The sequence below is a fragment of the Fusarium poae genome, chromosome 1, assembly GCF_019609905.1.
Source record: "Fusarium poae strain DAOMC 252244 chromosome 1, whole genome shotgun sequence".
In the NCBI taxonomy this organism is placed as follows: domain Eukaryota; kingdom Fungi; phylum Ascomycota; class Sordariomycetes; order Hypocreales; family Nectriaceae; genus Fusarium; species Fusarium poae.
In genome coordinates, this window is record NC_058399.1 from 7,992,476 (window position 1) to 8,018,663 (window position 26,188).

At 48.4% G+C, this 26,188-nt stretch overlaps 10 protein-coding genes across 10 annotated transcripts; 4 read left to right on the forward strand and 6 right to left on the reverse strand.

The window, feature by feature from the left end:
• Positions 1-802: 802 nt before the first annotated feature.
• FPOAC1_002612 (uncharacterized protein) lies at positions 803-2,689 on the reverse strand (the record flags this gene model as incomplete). The annotated part of the gene is made up of 1 exon (XM_044847188.1): positions 803-2,689. The coding sequence occupies one exon, from the start codon at positions 2,687-2,689 to the stop codon at positions 803-805; it is 1,887 nt and encodes a 628-aa protein (XP_044713104.1).
• Positions 2,690-8,915: 6,226 nt separating this feature from the next.
• Positions 8,916-10,236, forward strand: UTR4 (enolase-phosphatase E1; the record flags this gene model as incomplete). The annotated part of the gene is made up of 3 exons (XM_044847189.1): positions 8,916-8,961; positions 9,127-9,167; positions 9,595-10,236. The coding sequence occupies 3 exons, from the start codon at positions 8,916-8,918 to the stop codon at positions 10,234-10,236; spliced, it is 729 nt and encodes a 242-aa protein (XP_044713105.1).
• A 451-nt stretch (positions 10,237-10,687) lies between these two features.
• FPOAC1_002614 (uncharacterized protein) lies at positions 10,688-11,563 on the reverse strand (the record flags this gene model as incomplete). Its single annotated transcript, XM_044847190.1, has 1 exon — positions 10,688-11,563. The coding sequence occupies one exon, from the start codon at positions 11,561-11,563 to the stop codon at positions 10,688-10,690; it is 876 nt and encodes a 291-aa protein (XP_044713106.1).
• Positions 11,564-12,014: 451 nt separating this feature from the next.
• On the forward strand, positions 12,015-12,985 carry RPL23A_2 (60S ribosomal protein L23A; the record flags this gene model as incomplete). Its single annotated transcript, XM_044847191.1, has 4 exons — positions 12,015-12,045; positions 12,446-12,489; positions 12,547-12,772; positions 12,831-12,985. 4 exons carry the CDS (start codon positions 12,015-12,017, stop codon positions 12,983-12,985), a joined length of 456 nt encoding a protein of 151 aa, XP_044713107.1.
• Positions 12,986-13,527: 542 nt separating this feature from the next.
• Positions 13,528-13,884, reverse strand: TIM8 (Mitochondrial import inner membrane translocase subunit tim8; the record flags this gene model as incomplete). Its single annotated transcript, XM_044847192.1, has 2 exons — positions 13,528-13,691; positions 13,767-13,884. 2 exons carry the CDS (start codon positions 13,882-13,884, stop codon positions 13,528-13,530), a joined length of 282 nt encoding a protein of 93 aa, XP_044713108.1.
• Positions 13,885-14,463: 579 nt separating this feature from the next.
• On the reverse strand, positions 14,464-16,408 carry FPOAC1_002617 (uncharacterized protein; the record flags this gene model as incomplete). Its single annotated transcript, XM_044847193.1, has 2 exons — positions 14,464-15,049; positions 15,105-16,408. 2 exons carry the CDS (start codon positions 16,406-16,408, stop codon positions 14,464-14,466), a joined length of 1,890 nt encoding a protein of 629 aa, XP_044713109.1.
• A 1,648-nt stretch (positions 16,409-18,056) lies between these two features.
• On the forward strand, positions 18,057-18,478 carry FPOAC1_002618 (uncharacterized protein; the record flags this gene model as incomplete). Its single annotated transcript, XM_044847194.1, has 3 exons — positions 18,057-18,107; positions 18,166-18,225; positions 18,296-18,478. The coding sequence occupies 3 exons, from the start codon at positions 18,057-18,059 to the stop codon at positions 18,476-18,478; spliced, it is 294 nt and encodes a 97-aa protein (XP_044713110.1).
• Positions 18,479-18,643: 165 nt separating this feature from the next.
• On the reverse strand, positions 18,644-19,159 carry RBX1 (RING-box protein 1; the record flags this gene model as incomplete). Its single annotated transcript, XM_044847195.1, has 4 exons — positions 18,644-18,742; positions 18,800-18,870; positions 18,927-19,005; positions 19,061-19,159. 4 exons carry the CDS (start codon positions 19,157-19,159, stop codon positions 18,644-18,646), a joined length of 348 nt encoding a protein of 115 aa, XP_044713111.1.
• Positions 19,160-20,477: 1,318 nt separating this feature from the next.
• FPOAC1_002620 (uncharacterized protein) lies at positions 20,478-21,614 on the forward strand (the record flags this gene model as incomplete). Its single annotated transcript, XM_044847196.1, has 1 exon — positions 20,478-21,614. One exon carries the CDS (start codon positions 20,478-20,480, stop codon positions 21,612-21,614), a length of 1,137 nt encoding a protein of 378 aa, XP_044713112.1.
• An 807-nt stretch (positions 21,615-22,421) lies between these two features.
• FPOAC1_002621 (uncharacterized protein) lies at positions 22,422-24,653 on the reverse strand (the record flags this gene model as incomplete). Its single annotated transcript, XM_044847197.1, has 5 exons — positions 22,422-22,982; positions 23,034-23,099; positions 23,148-23,308; positions 23,358-24,433; positions 24,493-24,653. 5 exons carry the CDS (start codon positions 24,651-24,653, stop codon positions 22,422-22,424), a joined length of 2,025 nt encoding a protein of 674 aa, XP_044713113.1.
• Between the last annotated feature and the right edge of the window lie 1,535 nt (positions 24,654-26,188).

Below are 26,188 nucleotides of genomic sequence, written 5' to 3' on the forward strand. Positions count from 1 at the left end.
TTTTGTATAATTTCAAGACTGAATACGTTATCCAAAGCGGCGACAGTAAAGCCTTCTGCCTATCTAGATAGTACCTATATGCTTTCTTCTTCTTCTTCTTTCTCGTCCCTCCTCTCATTTATCTACTACTCCAACTTCTTTATCTAAACTTCTTAGTAGTCTCTTTTTCTAATTTTGAAATAGACTGCTTATAATTATTACTTATTTAGACAGTAAATATACAGTTAACAAGTATGTAATTAGTAAATTTATATTATTTACAACATAATATAGACTATACAGTTACACTATGCCTAACTTACTGTGTTTTTAATTTATTCTTCTATGTCTATTCCTTAATCTCAGCTTACTTGATTCTTATCTTCCTTAAAATTCAATATCTTACTTACTATCAGTCCGTATAGCGAGATACTTTTAATGACTATAAAGACTTAAGTCACAAAACGTGACGCCATGTTAAGCAAAATAATCGAATATAATAAGACTACAAGTCTGACAGCGATATCGTATCGTTCCTAATCGTTATCATTACATAACTATACAGCATATATGTTATTACGTTGGGAATCAGAGTATATCTTTAGATGGCGAGAACAAGAACAGTCAAGTCACAATGGCATTTTTTGAAAGTAAGTTTGAGTAGGTACTTCTGGTATTTGAATTGTTTCTAAAATATCCTATACACAGAAAGCGAGTAAGGCTCTCGTCATAATCCAAGCAACGCACGAAATATCTTCGAGTATCGCCCCAGGGACTCAAGACGGCCAAACTACATTTGAAGGTTGTAGAGACTCAATCCCGTTTACCAACCTCCAACCCACTCAACGTCTCCGAGATCGGTGCGTCTATCTCGACGCCAGTTCCAATCTCTTCCCTTGTTCCAAGGGCACTCCTTAATACTAGACCGTTCTTTAGCGGCCCCAAATTTGTTATGATAATTAGAATGATCCCAAACGCCCGCTTCGTAAGATTTGTTGTATCCAAAACCAAAATTGTGTCGTCGGGGCTTGGAAATTTCCACCGACTTAATAGAATCAAAAGTAGCAGCTTGAGCTCGACGTCGCTCGCCCAGTGCAGCCCATTTGTCCTTAGAGCTTCGCTCTTTGGACGAAGGAGAATGGGAGTAGTTGGGGGTAACAGTGGTGTGCTGAGTTTTGGGTGCTGGGGCTTCTTGGAAGAAGAAGCCATCAGCAACCAGATCATCATCGACATCACCCTTGATATCGTGAGCATGTGACATCGGTTGAGGCTCAGGCTCTACCATGTCGATCTTCTCGACTTCCTTCTTCTCCTCCTTGCTCTCCTGGCTCCAAGTCCTGGCGTTGAGCTCCTGTAGCATCTGTCGCTGTTGTTCCATCTCCTCCTCTTCCTCATCCTCGTCCCACATATCACTCCAGCTCTTAGACACAGCTTCTTGTCGTCGACCAAACACCATGGACATAGCAGGCATAGGCTTGGCCATGTTGATGGGAAGGGAGCCAGCAGTAGCCTGGGCCCGGTTGAATCGAGCGGTGGGCTTAATGGCAAGTGACTTCATGGAAGCACCCAAGTGAGAGTCGTAAAGAGACGACATGGGAGTCTGCATGTTGGCAGAGCACCAGTCGGTGGTGGTCGCCTCCGACTTGGGGAAAAGCTCCTCAGTGTAGCTCTCGTCGTCGGGAATGACGCTGAGTTGTCGTCCGAGATGAGTAGTACCATGGAGAGCCTTGGCCCAGGGGAAAGCACCAGTGTCGACGGCAGGGGACTGGATCGATGGGGTACGGAGAGGCTCACGGTTGGCAGTGGCCACATTAGGAGACTCGGCGCCGCAGTACTCATCGTCATCCTCGTCGTCGGTGGTGAAAGTGACAACTCGAAGCAGAGCCTCACGAGCGCCCTCCAATGATCGCCGTTTTGGGTCGAGGTTCATGCACTGCACGAGGACCTCATAAGTATCTTGGGACATGGAAGGGAAGACATCAAAAAGGGACTGCTTGTCGCGAGAGAAGTCAAGAAAAAGGGGGTCAGCCTCAGTGGGGGTGATGAAAGGGTTGCGAGAGAAGAGGATGTTGAGCAGGCAGATTCCGATGGCCCAAACATCCGCCTCGGCAGGCGAGTAACCGGCGCCGGCCGAGTCGAATTGTTCAGGGGCCATGTAACGGTCACTACCAACGGTCATCTCATACGACCACTTCTCTGTAGTTGCCAGACCGAAATCACCAAGCTTCATAGCACCATCCTGGGTAAGGAAGATGTTCTCAGGCTTGATGTCGCGATGGTAGACTCCCTTAGAGTGCATGTAATCGACGGCGTCGATAAGCTCGAGCATGAATTGGCGAACATGCTCAGTCTCGAGAGGACCGTGACCCTTTCGGATGGCTTCGTACAGATCGCCCTGACCACAAAACTCAAGGACGAGGTAGATGTGAGATTCGGTCTCGAAAGAGTCAATCAGGTTAACGATGTTCTCATGAGCTCCGAGGCGACTGTGGAGGGCCTGCTCTTCTGACTTCTCGTCGACAGCGAATTCCCAATTGCCATCGGGGCATGCGCTCTTCTTGGTAAGGCACTTAATGGCGACAGGCTCATTTGTCCTGAGATCCTGAGCCTTAAAGACCATACCAAAAGATCCATGGTTGAGAGGGGAGATTGTCTGATAACGTCCGTTGAGAATGGCACCGCCGACGAACTTTTCCTTAAGGCACTCCATTGTAGAAAAAAAGGGGGGAATAAAAAGTACTCAAGAAAATAATAAAAATAAACAAAAGGGGAGTTGTCGAACAAACGATTTTTTGAAATTTGTCAATAACCGGTAGAGCAGGAAGGCCGGAGTGGAATGTTGAAGCTCTTGAAAACGCTCAAGCTAATGCAATGAAATATGAATGCTTCGCAATATATGAGCAATGTACAGTGTCGTGATGGTAAAGCAGAGTGGAAAGGTCGATTGTTTGTTGTTGATGTTGATGATGTTGTTCGTTGGTATTCAGAGGCTCATTGGGTATTCGATAGGTTGACAGACAAAAGAAATGATTATCGAATGGTCGTGATGATGAGTTGCGAAGACCTAGGTGGTCGAAGAAGGTGAAGGGCAAGAAAAATGAAATTCGTTATAATAACATGTGTACGTTTTTTTGTAACTTGGAAAAGAATGTGGCTTTAACAGTGAGTTGTAGTGGGCCGACTTGGGACGAAGTCGAGCAGAGAGTTGGTCAAGACCAAAGTGAGGGCGTATAAGTAGAGTCCGGATTCGACGATGCCGATGGGTCGACGTGTCGGACCAGTTGAAACTGGCACCGGGGATAGGGGAGCGGAGCTCGCCCGGGACGGAGTTCCTAACGCTCGGCCGGAGTGTTGAGTCACACGGGCCAGATAGGCCGGGTTGCAGAGTTGAGGGCCGGAGAGTGATCGCAGGTCAATGAGGAAACCCTCTGGGCTCAAAGCAGTACAAGACGAATGTTCTATGCGACGTGTCCGACTGTATTAAGCGCTTTTGCTGATGGCTGAGGCTCGTAACCGATGTATGCGATAACGGAGCGATGCAATAGGAGATCTAGGCGAACAAGGACAAATGCAGTGGCAAACAACAAAAGTCAAGGACGTTCTTCTTCTTATTATTATTCTCGTGGATGGTTGTATAGCTCAAGCAATGTGATGGATGTTGTTCGACTGTTTGGTTGGTTGTCGTTGAATCACAGCGATAAGCGTTTGCTTGCTTGGTTCGGATGAGATGGCGAGGCGAAATCGTTCGGTGTTGAGAACGAAGAAAGGGTGGGATGAGTTGAGATGGGATTGGATTAGATATGAGTAGACAGAAGAGATAGAGACGAGAATAGTGAAGGAAGAGTGGCAAGCTCGAGAAAGAAGAAGGCCTTTGAAGATGCGGAAAGCGTACAAATGAAGGGAAAGAGAGGGTGGAGAGACGATGATAAGAAAGCAGGGGAAAGAAGACAAGAGAAGAGAGAATGAGAGTGAGCTTAGAGGGAAAGGCGGTGATGGAACCAAGTGGAGAGGGATGGATGGCCATGGGATAGGTTGGATTAGTGAGGAGAGTGAATGTTCATCTTGTTTAGCACACCCAGGCGAGACCAAGGCAGGTGCGACAGCGAGTGAGAACAGGGTCTAGAACCAACGGGGGGAGTGTCTTGAGATGAGGTTGCCTTCCGTTGTTGCAGTCCCCACCTTCCCCCAGGGACTAAGGAAACGATGGGACATGCTGTCGTACCTTACCTGCTGCGTTGTTGTTTGTACCGGACGAGCCGGGGTAGCAAGAGGCAGGCACCAAGGGAACAACACGACAGGGGAGGCGAGCCAAGTAATGCACATGCGCACAGCACTACGACAACAATGGCAAGAGGCAGGTACAGTGCGCGACCACACACACTGTCTCGGCCACCCAACGCTCCTGCTTCTCCCTGGAGGAATGGCGCTACTATGGGACGATGCCACGACGGGCCAGGGAGGGAATGGCGGCATGAAGAAAGTCAATCAAACAGCTGCAGCGATCAGAAACATTGATGGCCCGGGATTGGTGATGTTGATACCTGGTCGTCTCAGAGTCAGGAAGCATTGCGACACCAGATAGACAAGACAAGACAAGACATGACGACACGGACGGAAAAATTAATGAATACGCGTTATCAAAACACTGTATGCTCTACTACATACAGTGGAATGCTACAGTATAATTGCACAAATAGCATAAACATAAACGTTATTCCAAGTTATCAAAGTTATCCGTGCGATACAACCTCCCCATATGACGGAATCGCTACTGGCATGACGACTTTGCCCAAGGATTAAACCTGGCCAAAGCACTGTGCTATCAGGGATATTGCACTCTCTAGCTCAGTGTTAACAAGACCTCACGCGCACTGAGAGTGGAGAGCATTCACTCCCATCGGGGAGTCATCAAGGGGCCGGTGCCGGGCTTCAGTTGTTGAGCATCAGTCATACGGACGACTACGGGGGCCTCAGCGCCGAATTTTGGTGGTGATTCCAGTAGTTTCTACCGACGTCCCGCTGCCGATTGCTTTGACTCGACTCGTTTTCCTCAGCTACGGGAGTTATTGAGGACAGACTATCTTTTGCGATGGTCGGCGGGAAATGACATGTTGGTCAGCGTGATCATACAGTGTGCGCCTCTACGCTGTACAGTACTCTCATGTTGACATTCATCAATCCTCAAGAGACGAGACAGACTTAGATACGCATCCTAAGAATGGGATTTGCGCTTCTGGGCCTTGGTGGACGCAGTGCTGATAGCGGCTTCACCGCCCGCTACCATCTTGTGAGGTATATCGCAGCTGGAAGGCTGATACTGCAAGGACATGCCTTGTGAGTACTGTTTGATGGAGATCCCAACAGACAACCAGCCAAGCTACCGCTGGGCGTGACCAAGATGGTGTAGGGACTCGAGGCATGAATGGATGACTTGTTCACTGGCTGCAGAAACCTAGCGTAGCATGGCACATAGTGCGTATAGTGCGCGTGGCTCCAGTGGCCGCATGGCTGCCAACCCCAGGTTTTACTGGCTTGGCTCGGCAGCGTCAGAAAGGCAACGCAGAGGCAGAATCAAGACGAAACAGACCAGACGAGAGGGTCCCCTTTCCCCAACAGAATCAAACTGGGAAATCCAGCTTCTGATGTCTTTCTAAATCTGTCTCGTGGACCAAAAGTGAGCCTATCTCACTATTCCGAATGCGATTCCAGGGTCTTTCGCGCGATTTCACTCGCCGCCATATCGGTTTACAGTTTTGGTCCGTCGCATCACAACTCGACCTAGTCTCTGGACAGCTAGTTGACGCCACAAGTCTCGAGTCCAGAGACGGTTCTCAGCCAACATTACAGTGAGGGAATTGGGACAATGCTCGATAGGTACCGCTACGCAATTAGGCTCGACGGCATTATCCACATCCAGTGATTGGATATTCTGCCACGTTTCTCTTGGCCTTGTTCCTGGACTGGAAGCCTGTCCAATTCCAATTATTCCTTCGATTGTGAAGGACCCTTGTTATCAATGGCTATCTACAGTATCAAACCAAGGTCTCCAGCTTTTTTCCGTCATTCGCCGTCGATCACCCTCATAACACCTTGACGCTCTTCATCCTTGTAAATGCTAACAGTTATCAAGGTTATCAGCGAATTAGTCTGGTGTGGTTACTGGTCATGTACTCCTGAATCATGCATTCCAGTGGGTATGCCCCAGCGTTACGAGGACCCTTTCGTCTCAGGAACCAGATAAACATATTACCGTACTGCACTGTAATGCACAGACAAAGGCAGGCGGCTGAAGTAGCCAACTGTTTACTTGAGCAATGCGGTACAGTGTGTTTACTTTCTAATAAGCGCCAGAAGCTTCCAACCAGAATTCAAGGCTTGAACAAGATTGCCCAAGGAGATCTTACTGTGTTGGTGCTGAAAACCGTAAATAGAAAAGGGGCGTGCGTCAGACTCGGATTCAAAGCCAGACCAGGCTATGCTAATGTTACCTACCTGCCTGTGTTATGCCACCTGTACTAACGAAGAATACAGTGCTCCAAGGCTGGTTTGTCGTTTGTCATGGGTGTAACGAACCAGTCGGCAGCCATCAAACATGACTGGATGGAGTTTCAAGGGTCCGTGTCGCTGAGCCATGCACAAGTCTGTGCATGTCTTCACAGGTATAGCACGCAAGCCGTGATCTGTGCGCGTTTGCAACAACTATAGTAATTAATTGCCTACAGTATCCGTACCCTGAGGGTTGTCTTTGATGATCTGTCCTGTTTGTTGATACACTGTATGTACTGTACAGCAATGCAACCCGTTTGGGTAAAAAGACAACAAAGAACAATCTTGAGATGTGAAATGACGGCATCTCGGATCCGTTTGGGCGGGGACATTGGTACATAGCTAAGGGCAATATAGGATTACGAATCTCGGTATGGAATTCCTGCAAGATTACTCACTTCGCTACAATTTCACGATATTACCTCCGACCTTGAAACTCCGTGTCATGCCGACAAGTACCGTCCGTCCGTCCGTCCCCCGACAGTCGGGGCGGGTCCATCCACGGCGGCCGCGTGAGTCGTGATGTTTACAGTCTGCTGCCTTTATTATGGAGAAGATGCTGCGGACTATTATGGAGACTGACTAAAACATTGACATCCGCATTCAAGGAGTTTTCCATTGCGACTGTGACCTTGACTGTGACTCAATCGATAGACCTGAGCGAGATACGGAGACAATACGAGAGATTGCGTTGAAGCAAGACATGATGATGATATTGAATTTGCACAACTGCACGTTGAATTAGGTAGTCAACGCTAGAATTATACTGTACATGACTCTTCATTATTGGATACACTGTATTTGCACCGGACTCGGCTGGATTGTCTCAGATCACGTCGCTTTCGGCGCTGATTCGTTGCTCTATCAGAAACATAATATTTACATTCTCTTACACCATATCTTTTTATACTGTGCCGTGTTGATACTAACATTGCGACATAAAACGTGTCGTACACACCATGATTCATGTGTAGATCTCATTCCAGGGGAAGTAGAGAAGAACGAAAAAGACAGACAAAGATCTCAGCCATGGCCTGATTTACAGATTTGTCAATCGACAGTTGCAGAAAAGAAACCTTGTCCAGGGTAGCTTCAAGTCATGGGATGAAGCTAAATTTGTGACCCATCACCTAAAAAAACAGGTGATGGGACGGACCAGGTAAGGACCCTTCATTCATTTCATAATGGCTGGGCGACAAAGTAACATGTGCAGCGGCAGGAGGGGCCGCCTAATGGCAAGTATGTACATGCAGTACATGTGCATACAGGTCTGTCTCCATCTACCACGAGGCCAAGCTCATGAAAGGACTCCACCTAGGTAGTTCGATGAAAGGGTCCTGTGGAACACAACAGCTGTTGTCTTTTCTTTTCCTCTGCTGTCTTTGGATAGCGTGCAGCTGTTGTCAGGGGTGCACTTTTGGCGCTGGCTACCTTTCTGGAAGCTGCATGAACTGACCACTTCTCAGCTCGGAAACAGCAGGGGAATTGGGTACTGTAATCAAGCTGCAGCTACCTATGTACTGCCCTGCTTTGCCTCGGGGCTACAGTAAAGCTACTGTAACCTGTGTCATCCCGTGCTCTACTATTCCTTGAATGTGAACTGATCTAGATGACTTGTCCTCCAGCTCATACAGCTCGTGACTGTCAAGTCAACCTCCTAAAACTGCCACTTGTCACTTCCAACAGGTTTCTAATTAGAGATCCACCATTCAAAAAGATTCAATCCATCTCGGATCTGACCGTAGACCCCTACCCTGTCTTGCGTAGAGAGAGCCAGATCTTTCCATTGAATTCCACCTTTGGTATATATCCTACCCTGTAGTCGAAGAAAGAATACTCATACGCTATTGGTCAATTTACATCTTGAACCAACCTTCGTCCTCTTGACCGCCTTTCTGCTACAGTTCACATGGACCACCAACCCTCCATCTTGAAAAAAATCCCCGGTCCCAAAGTCGTTTAGATTCGATCTGCTGTTACAGCCTTCGCTCGACCCAAGTTGCTTGCTGCATAAGCTTAGAAAACGGGGGCTGGATACTATCAAACCTCAAGGATCTCGAACCTCCAAGGCAAAGAGAAAAGCATACATCTCACTGGGAAAGGCGCCAAGCTAGGTAGCGGCCCGCTCTTTAGAATCCAGGAACAGGGAAGGACAGGACCTTCAGCTGGCCACCGCCGATTTCGATTGTCGAAAACTCTTTTTTTCCCCTTCCCTTCCCTCCCTCTCCCTCGACACCGTTACCCTTCAAAGATCGTGGCAGGGATATCAGATCGGATTTAGGATCTTGTCCAGCTCACTTATTTCATCTCTCCCTTTCAAGGAACTTCTCACAAGACGTGTCGATATCAGGCTTGACCGCTTCCTGTCAAAAAACAACTCATAATTCACGATGACGCTTAACCTCAACGACTTTGATGTCCTGGTCTTTGATATTGGTAAGATTAAACTAGTCACACATTTTTTTTTTTTAGGTGACTGCGTGGTTTGTTTCGCAAGGACAGTTTTGGGTTGTGCTGTTGCCTTGATCGGTACATGTTTGTATTTGTTATTTTGCTTGGATATCTACACATACAGAATAGTCATAATAACAAATGTTACAGAAGGAACCGTTTGTCCCATCTCCTTTGTCAAGGATGTCTTAGTGAGTTGTGCAATTTCTTCCTGCATGTCCTGTCTCACTTGGCAACCGTCCCGTTTTCCGTCTTCCATCTTCCGTTCTCTTCCACCGCTGAACCCACATACCACGTCCGTCGGCCCCTCTCTACCGCTCCGGGGCCCGGAGCTCCGTATGGATCCCATCAAATTTCGTCCCAGCCTCTCATCCCGAACCTCTTCGGTCCAGATGCCGGCCTTGGACATCCACTTCTCGGCGTCCAAGCTGCCGAACCAGGTCATGCCAAGTTGCTCATGTCTTTGGGCGTGTGCATCTGATTTTTTTTTTTTTTGGAACCCAGCATCTCAACCCCAGCCTCTTTGATCCCTTCACCGACTTTGCCCCGATTCGCGATAGTGTGCCCAACGTCAACAACAGTGCAGCCTGCTGACCAAGGTCTGTTCGCCGTACCCAGTTCCCGTATGCACTCGAAGCACTTCCCAAAGTCTTGGAACAAGAGTGGGACAGTCCAGAGTTTGCAAAGTACCGTGATGCTTTCCCTGAGGAGTACCGCAACTCGCCTTCTGACTTTGAAGCTCACGTCCGCGATCTCGTGAAGCGCGATGTCAAGATAGCGTACCTCAAGTCGCTTCAGGGATACCTCTGGCTTCAGGGATACGAGTCTGGCAACATCGTCGCTCCCCTCTTCCCGGATGTTGAGATTTTCTTCAACGAAGCCATCCAAAACGGAAAGAAGATCATCATCTACTCCTCCGGCTCGGTCCCTGCGCAGAAGCTGCTCTTTTCGCACACGAATTCTGAGAAGTCAGATATGACACCTCTTATCGCCGATTATTTCGACACCACCAATGCGGGGCCCAAGACCGAAGTCGACAGCTACAGCAAGATCATCTCTCATCACCCAGAGCACAAGCACCTTGATAGATGGCTCTTCCTAAGCGATAACATCGACGAAGTCAAGGCTGCTGTTGGAGCGGGTATGCGCAGCGTGCCCGTTGTTCGTCCTGGAAACGCGCCCTTGCCGCCAAATGAACTTCTATCCAAAGTCGCAATTACCGAGTTCAAGCACTCAGAAACTGCTTCATTGGGAGTATGATAGACGGCTGCATGCAAAGGTCCTTCGGAGGGTGGGGAAGTGATAGTCGTCGAATAGCGTGGCGGTATCGTGCGGAGAAAGCAAGAGTAGTAGCTCGCTAGGGATTTCTAGTTCCTCAAATCCGAGACCAAAACGGCCAGCTGATCTTGTCCACTGGTGATCTGGTGCCCACAAACTGCATGAGTACTACCCGCCCCCTTATCAGTCGTGCGACGTTGGGAGTTGCAGATAGTCGATCTATTGCTGCACAGTACAGTGTGTATTCACCAAGACCGTGCCAATAGTGTATTCGTTATCAACACCACATACTCGTAATGCCAGCTCACTATCGTGTGCTTGACAAAGGTGTATGTAAAACGCCATATGTTTCGATGTGCTGATTCTTGGTTGGATAGTTGTGCATATGCAGCTCCTTGAGGCCCCACGCCTTGTCGCGTTTCCCCTCAGCACTTCATTTCGAATGACTCGTCGAGGCCATGAGTGTCATGACAAAGTTATTCCGTGTCCGTCCTGGATTAACTTCCTTCTTGGTAAAGTCTGGTCGCTTATCAGGGGTAGTTCCAGTTCTCTTCCATAGAGAATATGCCAGTTTCTGCGTCATCTTAGTTCTGGTGCACACGTAGCCAAGTATCGTCATTAGTTCGTCGAGTCGAGCCTCTGTGAAATATCGTGAGTTGTCCACGCAGCTGCGAGGAAGAACCACAAAAAGGCAAGGGAACAGCTCATCTGAGCCGGTTGGAGGATCAGATGCAGGCCGAAGAAACGACAGCGTTCGAAGAAGCATCTGGCCACGTCCCTCGGCTTCGGGGACAAAGTTGAGCACTAGACTCAGTGAGATGATATCAAAGACTTCAGAATCATCCTTGGGTAAGGGTCGCTCCATGAAATCCTGCTTAGTGATTCCTGGCTCCTGACTGTTGAGATCGATATGTTTCATGGCAAAGACACCACTTGTAGAACACGCATTACGAGTACTCAAGGATCCAACCTCGAGCATATGCAACGGTTGAGCACGTTTCTTGAGATCTGCCATAGGGAGCCATTCCAGGAGCACCCTTGACGTGTCGCCTCCTCTATCGAGGCTTTGGCCTTGAAGACTAGCTTTTTGATAATGATCAAGCCCGCCTAACTTGGCAATCTCGGAGGCAATGCGAGTCTCAGTAGACGTATCACCCTTGGCTGCAGCTTGTCGTCGTTGCTTCTCTAGTTGGTGATGTGTGTTGATGAGAGTTCTGCTGGCCTTTCTGGACATGGACCGTGAAGACTTCACTGTCGGTGGACGACCACTTGACAGGCTCTTTAGCCTTGTTTGCTTCTTTGAAACCATTTTGATGCTGGGCTGAGGGTGTTGCGTATTAATGTTTGAACCCTCTGAAGCGAAATAATCTGAAATTTCATGTTAGTCTCGGTAAAAGATAGGGTGTTGTAACCAGACTTGCCGCTTGGGCCCAACACAAGACGTTACCCAAAACCCAGGACAAAGATATCCTAAAGACCTGTTGCAGGCATTCCGGTCATTACTATTGCCAATTAATTGTGATAAATGAAAAGCATATGCTGTATTGTTGTTGTCGTTCAACCTCACATTTCCGACTCTCAGAGCAACCCACCAATCAAATGCAGCCACCATTCCCTGCAGGACCCACTATCAAGTTAGCCCTAAGAACACAGGATTTCAAAACTCGAAACTCTTTTTTTTTTCCTTCTTGATCTTTTCTTTGAACACTCCGACGACAACCAGCACCACCGACAACTTTGTGCCCACGACAACCGACACAATGGCCGCCAAGGATACCAAGGGAAAGAAAGGTACGACATGATCTGAACACGCAAAGAGGGAGAAAAAGGAAGAGTTGGGAAAATGAAGAAATGGCACACGGGTGGGAATATTCTCAAAAGCGAAAATCGATCAAGAAAACAACGACGGCATCAACGACTCGGCTCGATTCGACCATAATCTTGCTTCGATAAATTAATGCCTTCAGTATCGTCACATCTCGCCTGCTTTCAAAACTTAACTTGCTTTGTTCGCATCGGGTGTCGATACCATCTTGCTTCGCTACAATCGAGAAATTCCGACCTGCACCATCGCTATCATTATACCCTTCTCAACTTTTTTACTCTCGGAGCTCTACCCCTACAGCATCATGCAGCAGCAGATTTTGCGAGTTCTGTACAAGGGCGATTGCTGATGCTTTTTTGACTACAGGAGGCAACAAGGCCGCTCAGGCTGCCAAGGCCGCTCTCAAGGGCGTAAGTTTTCACCATACTGAGTCTTTTCACCATGACATTCACTAACAATCCCCATAGACAAACTCCCACAAGAAGGTCAAGGCTCGCTACAGCACCTCCTTCCACCGCCCCAAGACCCTGATCACCAGCCGTGCTCCCAAGTACCCTCGTCGATCTATCCCCCACCAGCCTCGCCTCGATGAGCACAAGGTTGTCATCCACCCTCTCAACACTGAGAGCGCCATGAAGAAGATGGAGGAGAACAACACCCTCGTCTTCATCGTCGATGTCAAGGCCAACAAGGGTAAGCAAATGATACTAAGTAATCATTTCGCACACAGAAAACTAACACACCAAACCAGCTCAAATCAAGCTTGCCCTCAAGAAGCTTTACGACATTGACTGCCTCAAGATCAACACCCTGATCCGACCTGACGGCAGCAAGAAGGCCTACGCCCGCCTTACCCCCGATGTCGATGCTCTCGACATCGCTGCCAACAAGCTCTCTCTCGTTTAAAAACATCACTTGGCTTGTGGATTTCTGGCGTGTCATTGGGCTGGTTTATTGTCTGCTGAAAATGCAAGACAGGGACATGGGAAAAGGCGTAAAAAGTGCTTCTCGATTAGAGTGCAAATGATCATGAATTTAAAACCGCCCAGCACACTGTCTGTTCCTATTTGTCGGGTACCATCTACTATTTGTTCTAGTGACGCCTTGCCCATGTGAATGAATGTAATTCTGTCGCTATTGTATCAAGGCTCTTTTATCTTTGCCATGAAATATGACCTACTATTCGAGTCATGCCTTCAATTTTGTCAAGACATTCGGACACTTAGATCATGGTAACAATGCCAGGAAAAGTTGGTACTGAAAAGTCGAGACATTTATTCTTTCATATTGTACACATCACGATCGTCAAACTCTGCAACCAGCAAAGTTGAATCAGCCTGGGACAAGGTCTAAATTTTCCCAACCGATACAAGTCCCGTCTAATATACACCAATTCCATCATGCATGATCTGTGATAACTCCCAAAACCACTTCTCGAAATTATTCGCTTAGTTGCGCATGCCGTTGAGGTGCTTCATCGTGAGGTAATTGACGTCAAGAAATCGCTCGACGCAGTTGGCCAAACATGTCTCCTCGGACTTGTCGAGCTTGGAGTTCTTGACTGTTCCAGGAACGCACTTGGCCCAGCACATCTGTGTCAAGCTGTGAGTTTCTAGAGTTGAAAAAAAAGACCACTGGTTAGCTTTTGTGTTCTCTTCTTATACACGTATCAAGGCGGTCGACGTACGGGCTTGGATCTGAGAACGCTGCTGCTCGTTGGCGAGAAACTGGCGAAGCTCGGTGCGGTCCTTGTCGTTGAGCTTCTCAAGATCGGCGTTGTCGATGTTGAGTTGTTGAGCGCTCATGTTGGCGGTTGTGGATGAGTTGCTGGTACTTGGGTAGAGAGAATAAGACCGGGTTTGCTGGTGATTGATTTGTAGATGCTCTCTCAAGTTCAAGATTTTTGATGATGCTCAATTGTTCAGCAGCTGGCCAATAATCGGTCGTCCCTGGTCGGCTGTACAGCCCCACCTCTCAGCCTTTCACAAGTTCAACTCAAAAGAGAGGTCTCATCAGCTCAGATTCATTTGTTGTTATATGTGGACGTCACTCGTCAACAGGATTGTGTGTAATTATATTTTGAAATGATGTGTTCTGTATACCTTGATTAAAGTATTCCTAGATGCATAAAAGCAGACATTACCACGCCTCAAGACACGCAAACGCCAAAAGCCTCTATGGACATGATCTAACTTCCAAGTATACTGCTAAAAGAGAGATAATAGTAACACCACCGCCGCTATATGCCACTATGCGCCTTTTCTACCTCTATACATGACTTGGTACAATGCTCAATTCCGCCGACTCTATGAGGTAAGAGAATATAATAGGTAGAGACTGATAAACAATGCAGAGCCAATTCAACCAATACGTAGCATTGGTCACTAGATATAACGCTTCCAGCGTGCCAATGCCATAAATACGCAACACAAGAAGATCATGAATCCAATGATGCTAAAGAAAGGTGCTAGGTTGGTCGCGGCTACAGTTGCGAAAGGAACTGGCACGTTCATTCCAAACACACCGCTGACCAAGTTCAGGGGAACAAGGACCGAGGCCAACATGGTGATCTTGCTAAGCACTTCGTTTGTGTGCGTTCCCTGCTCGATACTCTTAATGGATACTGTCGCGAGGTAGTTGCTGTGCGCCCGAGACAGAATCTTCTCGAAGTGGCCAAGATTGGTGGCCATTGTCACGACGTGATCTTGGATGTCACCCAAGTACATGCCAATGTCCATGCGTGGAGTAACCTTGTAGTTCTCGTTACATCGCTTCGTGAAACCACGAAGGACATCCGCCTTGCCACCGAGAAGGCGGTAAAGAGCCAGACAGTTCCTGCGGATTCGACCAATACGACGGAGGAAGGAATTGGAGTCATCTTCGCGCATCACGAACACTTCATCCTCGATAGCGTCCGCTTCAAGTTCGAGTTGGCGAATGACAGGGCCAAAGGAATCGACAATATCGTCACTATAGACAGTTAGAATGGCTGATAGACATGACATGCTTGTGAGTCGATACTTACATCAAAGCATAGCAGATCCAGTCACTGCTAAGAGAGACGTAATCTTTCAAAGCAGTGATTCGCTTGCGAACTTGAGCTGCATGAGAGTTGGGCTCAAAACTGAAGCTGAGTGTACCCTCCCTGAATACAATAACATATGTGTTGAAGGGTTCGTACTCGATGCCGTCATCTTCTTCAACAACAGCGAAGGATCGGAAACAGGCAAAGTAGTATGACGGGAAAAGCTCAATCTTCTCGCGAGCTTCCTGAGTAATAATATCCTCAATTGTGAGAGGATGAATACCGAAAGACTTGCAAATGCTCTGCACTTCTTCCTTAGTGGCCGCGTTAACGTTCAGCCACCAAACACCATCTTCTTCTTCATCAGGCAGCTCGAATAGCCCACGGAGATCTTCACCTGGAAGCACAAGATCGCCGAAATCCGCAGCGTGGATAGTCGATTCCCATGCCGAAGAGAAGAAACTGAACCGGTTGGGATCAACAGGGGCGGGCTGCTTTTCAGCGACCACATCCTCATTATGGGACCCGGCAGTCTGGTTTGTCTTTTCACGAGTCATAGAATCGTCCGAGACAGGCTCCAGGATGTCGCCATCAACAGTCACCATTCGTTGCAGACGCGATTCGTTCTGCTGAGCTCGCATGTCCTCAAAACTTTTCTTGGCAGCGGCGGCGGCAGCAGCAGCATTGCGCTCCGCCGCTCGCTCCGCCGCACGTTCAGCAGCCTGCTCGTTGATGAAGTTCTCAAGATAGTCGAAATCAATGTACAAGTGGTCCTTGTGGTAGCTCTCCTTGACCGGGAAGCAAACATCTTCCTCGGCAGTCTTGTTGGTTGAAAAGCTGGCAGCATCATTATCGACGACGGTATGAGGCTTGCTTCGGTGGCTGCGCTTGCTAGAGATGGACATGGCCCGGCTGGCAGCATCCTCTATGTCAGGCTTGTTGGGCTCGGAGAACGACATGTCACGCTCTCGGCGACGAGCCTGGGCAAATGCCTTGACCGAGTTGGGAGGTGAGATTGAACGGTCGGTCGAGTCCACAGTAGGTCGGCGACTACGGCGCGCGGTTGGAGAAGTATCGCCGGTTTCCTCATCGATAATAGCTTCCTCGAAATCGCGAACTCGGATAGCAGGAGGCGAGGCGGGTTCAGGCTCCAGGTGACGAGCACCATAGAGACTGTCAAAGGTGCCGCGACGGGGTCGCTCAACCCTGGTCGATACCGACTGGTGGCGGTGGTCGTCGAGTTCCGGGACAGGTGTGTCGTAACCAGACCGGGGGATGGAGCTGGAGTCTTCGTGGTCAGACATTTTGAATCGACTGATGGCTAGTCCTCGGGGGTTCTGGTTCGAATAGTGACCGTTTATGATAGTCGGATGTGATTCTATCGAGGGGGGTCGGAGGGTGAATTTGCGACTCAGTTTATAGTCCCATAGCTTGATGTTATTCCAATTACTGGCGCCGTCTAATACAGTCGATTATTGACGTCGCACCCGGCGCGGCATGGGCGCGCCGAGTTGATGTTTTGTTCAAAATTGAGCTCTGCTCGGCGGTGGTCGCCAGTGGCAGCTGGTTGTTTGAAGGGATGTTGTTGACTAGCAGAAGAAGGGGGCGAGAAGTGCGATTCGAAGGCCAGTTACGGAGGCTTCTTGTTTACTCCGCTGTAGACCCAGAAGCCGGGACCAAAAAGCGAAGGGAGAACGTTGGAAAAGGCGAGTTGAGCCAACTTGAAGACTGGTATAGAATAACGGCGCGACGCCGGAACGTGAGTGGCGTTGGAGGCGTAAGTGCTCGAAAGCGTCGTTGGTTATGCAATGCAAGGCAGTCGAAGTCGAAGCCTTTTAGATGTTGATAAAAGTAAGTCTGTGATATAAAGCGAAATCGAGTAAACTTAAGGAGTCAGGTCGAGCTATTTGCGGTAAATAGCGAGAATTCGTTTGGGCATGAACAGGGAATAAAAGTAGGGTGACGATGCCGGGACAGGATCTGTCGTATGAGGGGATAGAACAAGGTCTAGGCCAATTTCGATACTGGCACGGCTAAACCAGACGAGAAATTTTCTCGAGGTATTGGTTGATTGAAAGACCCGGTTCGCTGTGCACGGGTAACATTAAAAGGAGGTTTGTAGGTTGGGGTTGTCAGTAGCGACGACGATAGATGTCAGGGTTAGGTTGATTAAAGAGGAGTTGAGGAACTAATAAGTAGGTAGTCTTAGAAGTGGGAAGGGCTAAGAAAAAAAATTGTCTTGGCCTTGGTGTGTCGGTTATCACAAGCAAAAATAGATGCTAACTACTGTAGACAACCTGGTCAGTATTACTATAATTTGACTGATGGAGGCCGCCACTTTGATTTCCATGATTTTAGTCTCCTGCAGCTGGAAAATGCTTGGCCTTGGTTTTGTATCATTATCCTGGTTTCCTTGTCCGTGCTCACCATCTGACTCTTCTTTGGCTGCCCATCCTTGAAGTCGGATGTTGGTAGTAGCCGGGTAGACCACGATGGAACTAATTTGACTTTTATGAATATGAATTATGGAATGACTGATTCGTCGAATGTAATCCCGTCATTCCATGCGCATTGATCCGTATGATAGCCTTGCCAACGTTGTTCTTTCCTGATAGACAGGTTTCTTTGGAAATAAGAGGCAGGATGTCAAAAAGTTGGATTAGACATAACCTGATCATTGCGTTAGTTCTCATTACTATTCATCTGACACCAAAAATCAAATCAAGCATTGGGCTGTTCCTCGCTTGGAGTTAACCACCAAAGCTTGTTTGCCGAAAACGGAATAGCCTAATAGCCTCCAAAACAGCCAGGTGTCGAGACCTGTTCCGATGGACTGTACATCCACCGGACTACACTACTACTGTACCCGTACTTGTTAGCGACCAACGGCATCGCATCCCAACATCTACATACAGCTACATTACAACCACAACCACGCGACTATCATTCAAGATGGCTGACCAAGCTCTTGACCAGATTCGGGACATTGTCGATGGACAGATTGTACATGATCCCCCTCCTTGATTTACCTGATCAACATCTGACTGAAACTCCACTATAGGACTTTGAAGGCCAGAAGCTCGTCGAGATCCTCGCTACAGCTCTTCTTATCGTTTCTGGTGTACGTTTTGCATCGCGTCCGATGATATCACCTGCCACCCTCTTGAATTGCCTGGCTAATTGCAAACCAGCTGATCTCGTTTGTTGTCGGTTATATCCTCCAAGATATTAAGCTTGCCGTATACCTGGGGTTGGGAGGTACGGCTCTGACCTTCCTCGTCGTGGTGCCAGCTTGGCCGTTCTACAACAAGCATCCTGTCAAGTGGTTACCAGCAGGTTACGCGTACGATCTTGCAAGCAAGGGAAATCAATAGATTGAATGGCCCGGCTATTTATGGCAGATCATCTCGAGTACAGCTACTACTGCCGAATGCAGCGCCTCGAAGACCCCTTTTACACACATGTTTTGTTCCTTTCACATAAGACATAACCCCCAGAGGCGCCTCTCGCATGCTATCTCTGGTCCATACAGTTCAGCTCTATCGTCCGTACTTCTGGAACTCCCAGTCCCTATTGTCCAAGGGACAAACGGACCGGGCCTTCAGCCATCGCGAAATGCAGTGGAAGTGGAATGCATGCTAGATACCCATTAGTCTAAATACGTGAAAACAAAATTATGCAGTCAATCGTCTTACGTTGCAGATACCCCAGGCCACGGTGCATTCTTCACTGGTAGCGGATGCTTGGTTTGCCTGGCATTCGATACCTGATGGATTTGTCAGCCTCTTATCATGATGCCGTGAATATTTCTAGGAGACATACACAAATCCATAATGTGATTACGGCAGATAGCACAGTTGTCAACAACTATGTCCCATGCCCAAAGAGCTACTGCGTTCCACTGTCAATCTTCAGTTAGCACATGTCCAGGATGGTAATCTCCAGGCGATCTGTACCTTCTTAACCTCAAACTTCTTCTTACCCTCCACACTCTTGGTGTTGGAGCCCTCGGCCTTTTTGGCAACAGGCGCATCGCTCATCTCAACATCAGCCATGGTGGGTAGGTATACTAAGTCGAAATCGAGGTTCGACGTGGGGTATTATATGGAGTTCGTCGGATGCGAAATAATACTCGTTACTGGATAGTGACGGTAAGATCCGGTCGTGTCGTATCGTTGTCGTCGAGTTGCGGTCGACAGATGAAAGCGAGAGTGAAAGACGTACGAATATCGGTGGTTATGTGTCTATGATGAGAATGCTAGTGACTGTCAGCGGCAAAGATTCGGCACGAGAGGCGCGCAGAGAAAAGAAAGTGAACCTTGATGGTGCAGATAGTTTGCCAAAGATGGAAGGTAAACCTGGGGTACATAAACTTACTGGGTGACTTACTCTCGTCAAACAGTGATGATGCGGCTCTAGAGTTGAACGTGAAGGCTGGACCTGAATCTATCTACCTCTGGATAGGTGAATACCTAGCAGGCAGCTACCGCGGATGGGATTGGATGGGCGCAACCGACCCTGTAATAGGTACAGCCCGCCCGGGCATTCGTTACAGCGAAGCGGAATGGCGGGGTCAATGGACCACAACCTAAGCTCCCATTCCATTCATTCATATCACTTTTATTATCGCTATCTGACATAATACAATCCATTTTACCTACTTGTCAACTCAGGTATGGAATTATCGTTAAACTTTGCTGGACAAGAGAAATACAACATAAAAAAGAAAGCATCTCTACACTGCCCGCCGGAAAAACAAGGCTGCACAACAGTGAAGCATCAATGCCCAGGCGTCCTTTAGAGCCGCTTTAGGCGCTCAAAGACTCCGCTTTGTACACTTGGACAAGCCTAATGCTGGCTCCGCCCGCGTCATTGCCTCCCGTCCGTTGTACTGTGCTGCACTGCACTTGCACTGCAGTGGCATTAGGTGGGCTCTTGTTTCGGATCTGCCCTGTGCTTAGGTTGCGTTTGTTACTAAGTTATTAACCTAAAGCCTCCCTCCCTACTTCTCTTCTCTGTTTCCGTTCCCCTCATTCATCATTCAGTCCTTGAATCACACTTTCTCCTACCATCTAGGTCTAGTACAGTCATGGTCAGAATAGTCAACTCTCTCCTTACAAGAATAGTTGCTTTATACTCAATCGCCATTCCCGCTTCGATCTCATCTTCTCTTTCGTATAATCCTCCAGAACCATAATCTCCGCCTCGTCGCATCTCATTAACTATCGCAAACCCAAATCGTCAACCCAAATCGTCAAGCAAACAAAAACGAAACAACACCCCGCCCGTCTTGTCTTGTCTTCTCATCCTGTCTCACTCCATCTACCTACCCGCCTTCTTATTTTCTTTCACATTTGTGATATCGCAGACGAAATGAGTGAAACGCCCTCTCAGCCTACAACAACTCCTGCCCGACGCCGGAACGCCCGAAACGGTCGTCCCGCTGCTCAGAAAGCTTATGCCTCTGAGAATGATGTTGCCACAATTGACCCTGCACGACATGATCGTGCCCCACGCACTCCTCAGAAGGGCGCTGGCACCGATTCTCCCATGAGCCATACCAACTCGAAACAGCGAAACCGTAACAACAGTCACAACAATAACAACAACAACAAACAGCGTGGCAAACCCGGTCCTCATTCTCCCGACTTTACTCGCCCTGGACGTGTCACGCCTCCCAATCAATCTTCTGCTATGAAGTCTATCTCTGCTTTCGCTGGTGCGACTTTCCATGCCTCTCCCGCGCCATCTGCCTTGCCTCTTCCCAGCTTTGTCTCTCGGCCGGCGACCGAGTCTCCTGTTGTCACCAAGACACCACGAGATATCATTCAGGAGCCTTCTCCCCCGACCGACACCGAGGCGCCAACTCCTTTGCGACAGAGCTCGTCGGGCGTTCAGGAATCTCCTCTCGATTTCATGTTCCGTGCCCATCGTCAGGAAAAGGAACGCCAGCGCAGTGGAAGCACCAGCAGCTTCCTTACTTCGGGACATGTCAGCGAATCACCCTCTGTGCAGTCTCCTTTTGGACCTGGAAGTGTTCCGCAGCCGGCAACCCTTCCTCAGACGGCTCGTAGCCAGGCACGTTTCCAATCCGTAGGTATCGACAGTGGGGAGTTCGACGGAACTCCAGGTCGACCTGTGGGACCGGCCTTCTCGACGCCTTATCAGGAGCGTATTCGGGCTGCTCGTACCAATTCTGCGCGGTCGCCCGCTGATCTATCTGCTCACCAACAAAAGGCCAACCCAGAGCCTGAAGATCCCACGGAGGCTCTCAAGAAATTCCTTTTCAGTGGAAAGGGCAACACCGTTTCTCAATCTGTCCCTAATGGATTCGCACCAGCCCCTCCTGCTCACCAATACGACCGTGCCAGGAACATCCCAAATGCACCATCTCCTTACAGCGGCCACTCAAACAACCTTCAGGCCATGGAGAACGATCTTCGTCGTATTCTCAAACTGGACTTGGGCAGTCCATCTCCTTCAGGCGCGAACCAACGTTTGTTCTCCTAAGATTCAGCGTCTTTAAGTGCTTCCTAGTTCGGCGTTTTCCTTGCTCCTCTTCTGCATATCTTTTCTCGACTGCCGGCAGTCTACAGACGGCATCAACGGAACGTGATATTTGGCGACACGGTTTTCCATGTTTACGGGGGGTACAGCGGCATTGTCTCTGAACTTTGGCGTTATCAAGGATCAAAGACATATTCGAAAGGACTGTTGATTGGGTCAGTTTCTTTTTCTGGTTCAGCTATGGGTACCTCGGAGTCATCTATGTGATTTTTATCTGCACTTTCGGACTCTTTTGCCTTGCGCGGGAGTTGGGTCGCGATCGTGGAAATGTTTATATCAAGGGGGATTCTAGGGGTGAACGGATGGATGTACATTGGGATGTGCGGCTTGTATCACGACAAATCATCTTCTTTTCCCGACTGGTTTCTGATGATACCCAAGAGCTTTTTTTCTTTCTCTTTTCGGTCTTTATGAAAGCAAAGCGGCTCGGGGATGATAGACGTGGTAACAATCAGGAGACGATTCGGATTTTCTGGCGTCTAGATAGTCATGACTACGCTCATTAAATATATATATTTCATTGCTGATGTCAACGACAATCTTGAGCGAGAACAATGCAAGCGGTGAGATTAGAACAAAATGGATCCAAACAGAATGGGCCACAAGACGACCCGTATAACAAACATATTATTCATTGTCCTATCTCCATTTTCGTAAATCAAGCACACCAAGCTCGGCCAGTACGATGCACAAATGCTCAGCAACTCCTATAGATGCCTCAACGATCAAAATAATTCAGAAACATAGAGTCTAGTCAGCGCCGATGAGATGCTTAGGCAAGAATGTCCAGATAGTTCCAAGTGTACCCAAGATGGAAAACACAACGAGGAGTATGGCGGAGACGGTCTTTTCTCTGAAAGTAACATCCTGCCAGTACAGCTTCAGATAGAATGAGATGGGCAGGATGATGGAGATGAGAGTGCAGAGCGCAGCGCCGAGGAATGCACACACGGAGTCGAAAGCTGGGAAAACGATGGAGATGAACAGCAGAAGAATGACAACAAAAACTCGGACAAGCATTCGAACCGCCTTGGTGATAAGGACAGATGATCGAGTGGGCTGGCTGTGAGGTGTATCGTGATGGTGGTGGTGCTGTTCGTGAACACCACAGATGACGTCCAAAGTTGTGATGATAGGACGAGCATTGAGAGGAATCTTGGTCAAGGGGATAATGGCAATGAAGATGCACATTATGATCTTCAAAGCATCAGGGTATCCCTTGGACTTGAGAATGTTGGAGGTGATGGCATCCTTGATACCATCACCGAACATGAGCAGACCGATCACAGCTAGACAGGTATCCACCAGGTACTGAACAAGTTAGATGAGCTATTGGCATGTGTGTACGACTCGGGCACTCACAGAGAAGGAAAATGTGATGTTGACGGCCTTGCCCCATTTGTATGGGTGGCGCATGTCACGATAAATCTGCATTGTGTTAGCTCGATGCCTCGAAAGGAGCAGCGTGTGTCATACCGATGGAAACACAGAGTGAGCACCCCATGGGCTGGCAAGGAGACCATATGCAAGGGGTACAGCCAGCCAGTTCTCAGGAAGGAGGTAAGTCGTCGCGGGTTCACGCAACGAACCAGGATAGTTTGGTTTGTAGAAACCGTCGATAATAACAATCACAACAACTGAAGCGTGTAAGTAGATGGACGGATAATACTGAGCTACTGTACTTACTGCAGAAAGTGGAAAAGATACCAACAACGCTGGTGTAACTCAAAAGACGTAGAGGAAGCGCATTGAGAACCAACACCAAACAAGAGGCCACAACCTTCCAAGTATTGACAGTAGCAAAGCCTGGAAGCAGGAGGCTCAGGGAGTCGGCAAAGAGGATGACCAAAGCGACACACGCTGCTATTAATTCGAGACTGAAGAGCGCGGAAACAATGATTCGAGCGCGGGTACCGAATGAGACGTACGCCAGGTCGGAATATGTTATGAGGCTGGGATCAAAGTTCATGCACTTGGCCAGCAGCTTGCCTGTGTACGATGTGACGGCAGCTGTAAATGTGAGAAGAAACAGACCGGTGATCCAGCCTGTCATCTGGAAGGCCAGGGGAAGACTGAGCAGACCTACGCCAATAAGAGCGTTGATGGAGTTGAAAACGGACTGAGGAAGAGTGCTCTGACCCTCGACGGCGAGAACAACCTTGTTACCCTGCTTGACCTCCTTGACAAGAATAGGCTGGTGCTCACCATGCGCCGCGTCTTCGCCTTCCACTTCATCCTCGTCGGCTACACCCCATCCACTTCCCTCGCTAAAGGAGATGCGGTGGCGCGAATTTCTATCCAAAGTTCCAAAAGGCGAAGAGTCGCGGAACGAGCCATAACTGCCAACAATATCAGGAGCCGCAAGGTGAGGTGGAACGGCAAAGATGCTTGATCGAGGCGAACCAACGATGGATGAATCGCCCGCTTCAACATCAAGTAGTGGCTTTGTCTCGTCGTCGCGACGAGATGCCCTGATCGGCCTTGGAGACGAGTCAATGGCCGAGCTGGATTCACCGTTGGCCTGGGAAGACGATGCTTCTAGGTGTTGGCGCAAAAGACCTGACTGCGGTTGCGACCCCTGAACATGACTGCGGCTGTACTCGAGATCTTGTGCTTCTCCCTCGGGCGCAAGGACAAAACTCGGTCGGCGAGGAATAACTTCGTGGAATCCTGCGGCTCGCTGCCAACTTCTGGCAAATGATCGGAAGCTGTTGACTCCGCCAATGTCGGCGATGGCAGCCAATTGATAGGTGATGGAGGATCTGGAAGAGTTAGCTGCAAGTACTGGTTTGGGGTGTGTTTATTGATGGTGAAAACATACCTTCTTCGTCTCCTGAAGCCTCCTTGGTTGCCTCCATCGTTGTTGTCGTCGTCGTCGACAAGAGCTTGTTCGCGCTCAAGCATACTCTCGGTCACGCTTTCACCGGGGGAACCACCTCCATCGTATTCATCCCAGTTCGTAGGATTCCGCGCCGCAGACATTGTAATTATGTATCGTCGCCAACTTCACGTTTGGTTTTGATAAAAATTTGATGGTATAGTCGTGTCGTTTCGATATCCGGTTGGAGCCCAAATACAAGATTTTGTGTTATCTCAATTGATCAATCCCACCTTTGGTCTGCCTGCTGAACAGGGCAGGTTTGGTTTGGTTTGGTTTGACTGGACTGGGCTGGGCTGGGCTGGGCTAGGGTGGCGAAGGTAGCAGAAAAAGCTGGAAGGTTGGAAGTCGCAAACAAGGTCAACGCAATGCAATGCAATGCAATGGAAGACAGGGTTTATAGACTCGGCAAAAGTAGAGGTATCACCAAACCCCTCGAGGAACGAATTGTTCAATTTGCAAAGGAAGAGGAGGGTACAACAAGTCGGATAAGAGATGGAAAGAGAGGGCAGACTCGGCCCAAGGTCATATGGCACGAGGCTCAACTTGGATAAGTATGTTATACCTGACCAGCTAACTAACTACCTAACCAGTAGTCTAGTCTAACTACTGACTGACTGACTGACTGAGTGACAGACAGAAAGCGGGCGGGCAGACAAAGATTGAGCTTATCGCAACCAAGGGATCCCTGTGCGCACGATAGCCGATGGTCAGTTACTCCTCCTTTGCGGATAATGGGCTTCAGTTTCTGATCTTGATCTTGATCTCGGACCTGTAACTGGATTGAGGTCACGTCGAGTCGACAGGGATTGCTGATACAAGAGTTAGTAGTACTCATGATAAGACGTTTTGACTAAACATGGAGTAATAATTAAAGAGATCCTCCCAGGACCCTAGTAAACTAGTCTAGTCTGTTGTTGTTGCATGCATGCATGCATTTGGAGGAGGGGACTGTAGAACACTGAGTTGATGAACTGCCGGAGAAATAGGTGCTTTTTGATGGGACAAATTCAATGCACAAGCCCAATCAGTGCCCGGTTTCTCGAGAAACGTCAAAACACCAGAAAAAGTCATCCGATGTAGGACAAAAGGACAAAACAGTCTCACCCGTAAAGACATCAATTCCCCCCCCCAGAGTCGGGGTAACACTCACTCACCTAGTAACAGGCGGTTGTACCCGCTTCAGTGCAGTTCTAGACATTGCCTCGTCGCACTGAACCCCACCTGTAATTCATTTCAAATCTTTTGTGCAGCTCCAGATGGGGAACAATGGTAAGTAGACGGTGGAGAATGAGACTTATTCGGATCTAGGTAGGGGCTCACGAGACCAATCTAATAGGAATTCTGACTACAATTGGTTTCAGAAGGGGTTGTCTTGCGGGCGTAATTATCGACATTATTGTTGGTTCCTACAAAAGTTGGTAGTCAAGAGAATTACTATTAGAAAGAGAAAACATTGTCTCTACTAGGTAAGAAAAAACATCATGACTGGTATTCTGATGTCAGAGCCAAGAATAACTGCAACTGCACCTCAGACATGCATAAGGTATTATACCTTACCCACGAATGAATGGTTGTAATCCCACAACAGATTCAGCCTATAACATGACCTGCATGGGATATTATCAAGAAGAATGAG